Raw genomic sequence first — 7,929 nt, 5'->3', positions numbered from 1 at the left:
TTCTCCCCAGAGACCAGGCATGGCTCTACATCAAACATAAAAATGCACCTACAGCCTGCAGTAAATATAGTTTTCACTATAAATTTTTGAAATTGTTTTTTTTAATTTTGCTTTTTAAATTATTTGGCTAGTAATAATTCATTTAATTTACAATGAGCTCAGGTTTCTTGACAATCATTTCATATATACAGAATTACTTGTGAAGTAAGAAACTCTAACCTACAAATTATTCTCAAGTGTAACAAAATTTTTATGAAACTTTATGAAATTATTATAAAATTAACAATTAATGGGTTTAACATAATGGTACAGTTTATAGACATTTAATTAGACATTTTTAATGTATGTTTTGTCACTTTTAATTTTAAATTTTTTCAGGACTTATTTTTATAGGCCCTTGAAAAGCTCTCAGACCCTAGATATCATTATACTATGCCTATACTGCCTAGTGGATAAAATAATCCATAGACCAGGTGTGGAGCAAGAAGAGATCTGGATGCAGACCTACCTATGAGGGCAGGACTTGCTCTGGGGAATGGGCCCAGCTAGCAGCTTGCCATGGAACCTGAGGAGTGGGAGGAGAGAGGCTCTGTGTCCTTGGGACCTGCAGAAGGATCAGTACTAATAAAATTAATAAGGACAAAACACAGCCAAAAGTCAGAGCAAGCAGGGAAAAGGCTCAGTTTCTTGGGCCAGTCTGGGAAGGGGTGGGAGGTCAGAGAAGATTTCCAGGTCTCATTGTAAACATTAACATTGACAAATATCCTTCCTTGGTTTCTCTGATACCACATTCACCTAGTTTTCTTCCCGAGTCCCTGGCTGTTGAAATGGGGAGTATCAGAGGAAGAATATGTTAAAGGGGCCTGGGAGTGTTGGGTGACATTGAGACATCCAAGTGGGAGGTGTCCAATAGACCATAGGATATGTGGGTCTGGAGCTCAGAAGAGTGGGTCCAGGACATTACCAGATTCTTTGAACATCAGCATGTTTAGTTTCAAGTACTAGAAACTAATTCTGACTAATTGAAGCAGAAAATTAATGTATTAAAAGGTTTAAATTTATTTTTAGAGACAGGGTCTTGTTCTGTCACCTGGAATAAAGTGCAGTGGTATAATCATTGCTCACTATAGCCTCAAACTCCTGGGCTCATGGGATCCTCCCACCTTAGCCTCCCAAAGTACTGGGATTACAGGTGTGAACCACTGCTCCCAGCCTATTGAAAGGTTTTTAAGGTTGTTGACAGAATTGTCAGGAAGGCTGGAGAATTAAGCTCAGCACTGTGCAGCCAGAAACAATTCCTGAAATCATGTGTAGAATTGGTCTGCTGAAGAAACTATCACTGCCATCAGGCACCAGGTGCTCCAACTTGTACTGCTGCTCCTGCTGCCATGGAAACCCCACCGCACTACAACCAACACTGCCGCCACAGAGAAGTCTGTTTTTTTCTTTTCTTTCTTATTTTTTTTTTTTTTAATCACTACCACTAGTCCTGTTCCCTGGCTTTAAAGGATGCTGGAAAATCAAAATTGAAGTATATTTGGTTTCTGTAGTGAGGAGTAAGCTGTGCCTCCCAAGCTTCCTGAGGTGAGGAATTCACCAAAAACAGGGAAGGGGTTCAGACTTTATGCAGCCTAAGTGAATGACAATATTCATTACAATGTCCTTGACCCCCTAAAATGACTAGAAACCTTCCTGGTGTAGAGTGAGCAGAGAGGACAGCTAATGATAAGTAATTGGGGAACATAATGATATAAAGCATATTCTGGAAGTGTAGGCATTCATAAGATCCCTTTTGCCTAATTTCACCTCAGACTTGCTACCGGCATGCTGAAGAACAGCCCATGTGTACGCTATAAGAAGTAAAGAGCGGAGTTCTTTTCCCAGAGAGAAAGGCTTCCCAGTCTGTTCTTCCTCACTTTGGGTTCTTAATGATGTTGGAGTCTAGGGGCAAGAAGGTTCAACCATCTTCACTGAAAAACACTCCAGAACACAACTGTTGTTAAGGAAAAGTGCTAGTTTTTATTTGTTCATGAATGTGTAGGTCCTTTTAAAATCAGTGACACTTCCCCTTACAATATTCCTCCCTCATGCCCTTAACCATTCTGGATCCAATTACCACTTCTAGAAAAGGCCTAGGAGGAACTCATACTAGATATCCAAGAATGGGGTACAGCTTGAGGAATGGGCATATGGCTTGAGAAGCAGCACCAGCGGGTAAGAACCTTCCTCAAAGCAGCTCAATTTGGCCTGTGAGTCCCTTTCCCTGCCCTCGCCAGGACTCCCCCAGCTGTGTTCCACCCCCAGAGTTCCCTTATTCCTTATGTGGCTTGAGCTTTAGAGTTAGAATCACACATATTATCTTTAGAGCTGGAGAGCTTCTGAGAGATCACTGTTCTCAGCCATTCCCATAGCCCAGCTTTACAGAAGAGGAAACTATACCCAAGATCACAAAGCTCATAATTGGCAGCACCAAAATTTAGGTGTTCCAACTCTCAAATCATGTCTTTCTACTACACCTCCTTACCTCCAACCAGCATCTACCCCCAGCTCCAGGAACAACTGGAGCAAGCAGGTGGTGACGATCAGCACAGGTGAGAGAAAGACCCTGCTACAGGGAGTCCTGCTGACTCCAGCTGAGCCCAACCAAGTGAGGAAGCACAGCACTTCCCACTATCCAGTCTCCCCTGCATCAGAATATTGTCAGTGGCAGACGCCCATCCCTGCTAGGATTCTCCTCCTGGTTAGCAGCACTGAACCATGTATGGAAACATGTCTTACCTCCTTACCGACTGGCAGTCTCTAACTGGTATGGGATCATACTGATGATCCAGTAATCCAGTTTAGCCAAACTGCTACCTAGATGCTATAAAACCTAATCCACACTCTTGGGCTGATTTAGAAGGGGCCTCTTAGCAAATGTAGCTAAAATCTGTCTCTGTGCTATACTGGGAGAGACAGAGGGAAGGACATGCAGATGCTGTCCTCCCAGCAGGAGCTCATAAACATGCTTGGCATGAGGAGAACTGAGTCCAGGAGAAGGAATGAACTCACAAGAAAACAGACACGGAGAAGCTGGAAGAGGAGCAGCTGTGAATCTTCCTGCCTATCCAAATCCTGGAGAGGAGTGACCGCAGACAGCCACAGACATGTCCCCCTGTCCAGGTTTCAGGAAAGGCTCAGCCTGTGTGGCTGAAAGATGAGAATCCAGAGACTTGTGGTGTCATAAAAACCAAGTGAACAGGGTGTTTCGTGCAGGGGGTGGTGGATGCTGTGGTGAAAAGCTGTGGAGAATTCAAGACAGTTGAGGACTGAAAGATATTAATTTGATTTGGCAACTGTGTAGTCACTGATGGCTTTTATGAAAACTATAGAGAGCTGAAGTGTAACTGAGAAGAATCAATAAAAAAGTTTCTTTTTAAAAGAAACCTGGCTGACAAGGGAAAAGAGTAAGGGGCAGCAGACTCTAAGATATTTCGTTTTAATCTTGGGGAGAATTCCGCTTGTTTGCAGACTATGTGGAGGTAACCAACAGAGAGGGAGGCTGAAAGCCCCGGGAAGTGGGAGCAATGGGATAAATGAGGGAGCAAAGTTTTGGAGGACATAAAACAGGATCCAGAAACAGAGAACTGAATGGGAGCAGGAGGGAAGGAGATAAGGAGGGATTCAGACAGGGACAAATGGCAGGGGGAGGAGCAGCCAGCAGGGAAGTTCTCAAGTTAGGGGCTCTCTACTGTGCAGCAGACAATGAGGTCAGTCATTTGCTGAGAGCAGAGACAAAGGGCATGGATGGGAAAGAAGAGTAACAACAAGTTAAAGAATCTACAATCAATACTGAAAGCCCATCTGACGCTGTCAACTATGAATCTGTCATGCTCGGCAGCCCAGGAAGAGGGAGCAGAAAATAGGATGATGTAGAAAATAGAGAATGGTTGATAGTTTCAGCAAAAGCTGGAGGGGATGAGAAAGTTTAGGATGCTGATAAAAATGTCAGCGTGTGATGGGCTGTGGGTTCAGGCTGGGGAGGGTAAGAAGTCCAGGAGAAGGATGAAAGACTAGGAAAGGAAGACAGGGGCTAAAGTCATGGAAATGGATTAAAGGCGCAGGGTAATTTTGGCAGCAGTGAGGGAGGGAGAAGAAGAGGAGGCAGAGGAGGTGGCAATCCAGAAAGAGCAAAGGCTCAGTTCAGGAGTTCAGAAGAGAAGACAACAGGTGCCCCGTGGAGTGAGAGAGGGAGCAGAGCCCAGGAACAAACAGGGAGAGGCCTAGGTCTTAGGAGTCAAGCAAAGACCTATCGCTAGAAATGGATATAGGGTGCCAGAGTCCTCCAGGGGTGAAGGCAGGGCCTGCCATGGAGCACAGCCTATGGAGGGTGTGGTGGCTGCCACTCAGGGAGGCAGGCAGGGTGTGTAGTTATTAGCAATTGCTAGGAGTTAGGCAGGGCCAACCTACCTATGGTCTGTGGAAGAGTGCTCTGCAAATTCACCCTGTATCAATTTTTGCCCTAAAATCCCCTTACATCAACTGAAGCCACTCTACTATCCTGTTTCTCAGCACACCCAAGAAGCCAATTTCTCCTCTGCATGCTACAGGATCGTATGCTGTACCCTAACAATCCAGAACTCACTGTATTTCCATTGCATGACTTTGTCAAGGGCCAAAGGACTTGACTGACTCCAAAATGGGGCCACTATGAGAACAAGTCAAATGGAGGATTGGCCCAAATGTTAGGAAATAGCCTTTGAAGGCAGTGACTTGGCTAGCAAGATTTTGTATTTCTAAAGAGTCTTGTTCTACTTTCTCCATGTAAAAATAAAACTAAACAAAACCATGACTCAAAATGTTGGCAGCTAGGTACGCAGGGAAAGCCAGGGAGAGGGTAGTGACATGGGACTACCAGAGTAGGGATGGTGTCGTAGGCTAGGATCTCACACTGTCAGAGGAAAAGACACCCTACCTCCCACCTATCCCTACCTAAAGGGAGCTTCTCAGCATGCAGGTCTCTATGATGGAAAGGGAATATGTGACTCTCTACCACATTACTAAGATCCCCTGGCCCAGCAAGCGAACCCTTGGGCCTAGCAAGCCACACCCAAGCAGGGAGCTTCACTGATATAAGGGAAGCCAGGCTTTTAGTGGGCATTTCTGCTTCATATTTGTCCTTCATATTTTTCCTTCATGTTTGTCTCCAATTGGTCCTGAAGAAGGATCTCAATCAGGTTTGTCACAAGCCTCACTGACTGCCCAACACCAAATACAATGGGGTGGTAGGAATGTGAACCACAAAAAAGAAAAATGACCAAGTACAGGAATTAATGAGGCAAGTACAGAGTGAACCCTGCCAAGCCAACTAAACAGAGAAAAATATCCAAAAATTGAAAAATAAATGGCCAGAGCCCAAGCCAGAAAATTATGTGAGCCCCAAGGAGCAGAGGGCTAAGTCCAAAGATTGCCTGACCAGTGAAGCATTAAAGACTCAGTTACCCCAAACTAGAAAACAGGATTATGAAAGCTCATCTGCTTAGCAAAACTTGGCATGTGCTATGGAAAGAATGGCAAGTCAATACACAGTTTGCTTTCAAGTAAAGATGATCTCTCAGCTTGGGTAGAAAGAAAATGAGCAATACCATCAACTCACAAGGAGAGGAGAAATATTTTCTGATAAAAAAAAAAAAAGTTCGTTAGCAAAGGCCCTACAAATAAGAACTTCCTTAAACTGCATCTCTTAGCAAAAACAAAGCCATGACCTGAGACTTCCCTGAACTTAGCCATGCCATGACAGGACCTCCAGGGAGAGCTGTCTCAGGGCCAGGCCACCAAAATGTCAAGTCCAGAGCTCCCCCAACAATATCAGCAACAGGTTCCTTCTTAACCAAGCCCTTGCTTGGGAGGTAGCCTGACCCCAGTACCTTTCTATGCCACTTCCATAAAAAAACCCTGATGAACCATGAAGATCCACTTGAGATACATCCTGGAGTTCCTGTTCCTATGGCTTCCAGAATGCTTCTCTCTGCATTCTAGGAGAACTATAGTCCTGATGTTGCTTTGGGGTCACCAAAGAACAGTGGTGTCTCACCTCATGACTTTCCCCTTCTCCGCCCTAGACAGAACTTCCCCCAGGAATGCTCAGGTCTGGCTCCTGCCCATCCCTGAGGCCTTCTCCAACCTCCAACAAAAAAGGGCTGCCCAAAGAGCATTGTTTTTTTCGGGGCTGCAGACAGCCTGGAGGAAGGCTAGCCAGAGGACTCACTTCTCATCTTTGGTTCTGCCAACTTGGAGATGTTGAGAACTAGAATCTCTAAGCAGAAGAAGAGGCCCAGCTGGTTGTGGGTTACTTTCCTTGCCTAGAAACTCTGTACCTGAAGCAGACAGCAGCTGCCTCACAGTTTTTCCAAGCAGAACTCAGGATCCAGACCTCTGAATAGGGATGATGAAGGAGTGGCCACTGACAAGCACCAATAATCACTTCTAGGAAGGCAGAGTCTGACACTAAAGAAGTGCTATTAGCCCAAAGTAAGTGGCACAAAGGGCAGACTCTGAAGTTGACATCTTTTTAAGCCTCCAAATGAAATATAAGCTGGAAAATGTAAATGGTCTCTACCTACCCCCCTAGCTCAGTCAAGAATTCCATACCATCCAGAGCACCTTCACAGCAGCCACCTAAGTCAATATAAGGACAGGGGGAATGTAAAACAAATACCCTGAAAACCGTTAGAAGCCAAATAGGCACCAATTGAGATCTACGGCCTCTATAAGCCTCCATTATTCTGCCCACGGCAGGTGCCTCTGTCCAGACAGGACAAGCAAAGGCAAACAGTGACAGTCTTTGGATGTGCTGGGCCAGCGATCACAAGCCTGCCACATGTCCAAACCTCTCTCCCGCCTTTTACCCACTTCTGAGCCCAGGAGGAATTCAGATGTAGACACTGCTCCTGAGTCTGGACATGGAAAAGTGAGAAAGGTTTGTCCTCCTCAGCAGAAAGAGTTCACCAAGGAAGTTAGGGCCTTCCAAGCTGTAGTTTTGTCAAGTGGACCCTATACATGGGATTACTCCGGAAATAAGGAACACCTCCCTCTTTCCTGTTTATTACTGAAATCTCTGTAGTGGATGCACTATGGCTCCCAAATAAATGCTGTAGATGCAAATGGCAAAGAAGAGCACTACACAGCTCAACAAGACTCATCTCACATCCACATTCTGAAGAGCAAAAGCTGAAAGATGGGGAGGAATGGTCAACAGGATGGGACACCAGCTGCCAGAACACTCAGTCTCCTCCCAGCTCTCACACCTGGGAAACACTGTTGGCCAGACGGAAAGACATTCTCTTTGCTCTTTCATTCTCCTGAAAGAAAAAATATACATATTTGGAATTAAAATAGCCAAATGTAGGATTTATTAACATGAAAAGGCTAAGTGTCAAGACTAGGATTCTACAGAGCCAGAAGTAATGCAGGAATGCAACAGCAAAACTTACTGAAGCCAATACACATGGTGTGCTAAGAATTCTAAAGAACTGAGGGTGGCTGGTCAGACCCTGGCACACAGTAGGCAGGTGATATATTTCAGTGGAATTAAATAGCATCAAATTGATGTTTCAGGTTTACACAGGTTAGTCCAGCCAAAGGTCAAAGGAGCTCTCTCTGCTGCAAGCAACACCCTACACCAGGAGTCCTCAAACTTTTTAAACAGGGGGCCAGTTCACTGTCCCTCAGACCGTTGGAGGGCTGTTGGAGAGTGCAGCACACATTCCACACATGCGCACTGTGGGCCCAGGGACTAGTCGGCCGCTAAGAAGGACAGGCAGCGGCAGCAAACACACCCGGCAGGCCAGATAAACGTCCTCGACGGGCCGCATGTGGCCCATGGGCTGCAGTTTGAGGACCCCTGCCCTACACAAAGGAGCTGAAAAAGATTCCTTCCTTTCTCCCTCA

The 7,929-nt window shown here is 45.4% G+C and overlaps 1 protein-coding gene across 3 annotated transcripts in view; it reads right to left on the bottom strand.

Annotated features, from left to right (window-relative positions):
• Positions 1–796: 796 nt before the first annotated feature.
• The window catches only part of TRIM66 (tripartite motif containing 66), a 43,621-nt gene continuing 36,488 nt past the window's right edge, over positions 797–7,929 (bottom strand). For all 3 annotated transcript variants that reach the window (XM_012783970.3, XM_076002193.1, XM_012783962.3), the window contains one exon: positions 797–7,340. In XM_012783970.3, coding sequence (XP_012639424.2) covers positions 7,281–7,340 — 60 coding nt within the window. In that variant the 3' untranslated portion in view covers positions 797–7,280. The remainder of the gene's footprint in view (positions 7,341–7,929) is intronic.

The sequence above is a fragment of the Microcebus murinus genome, chromosome 4 (assembly GCF_040939455.1).
Source record: "Microcebus murinus isolate Inina chromosome 4, M.murinus_Inina_mat1.0, whole genome shotgun sequence".
NCBI classification, from domain to species: domain Eukaryota; kingdom Metazoa; phylum Chordata; class Mammalia; order Primates; family Cheirogaleidae; genus Microcebus; species Microcebus murinus.
The sequence above is the reverse complement of the archived record's forward strand: the minus strand, read 5'-3'. Positions and strand labels throughout refer to the sequence as shown.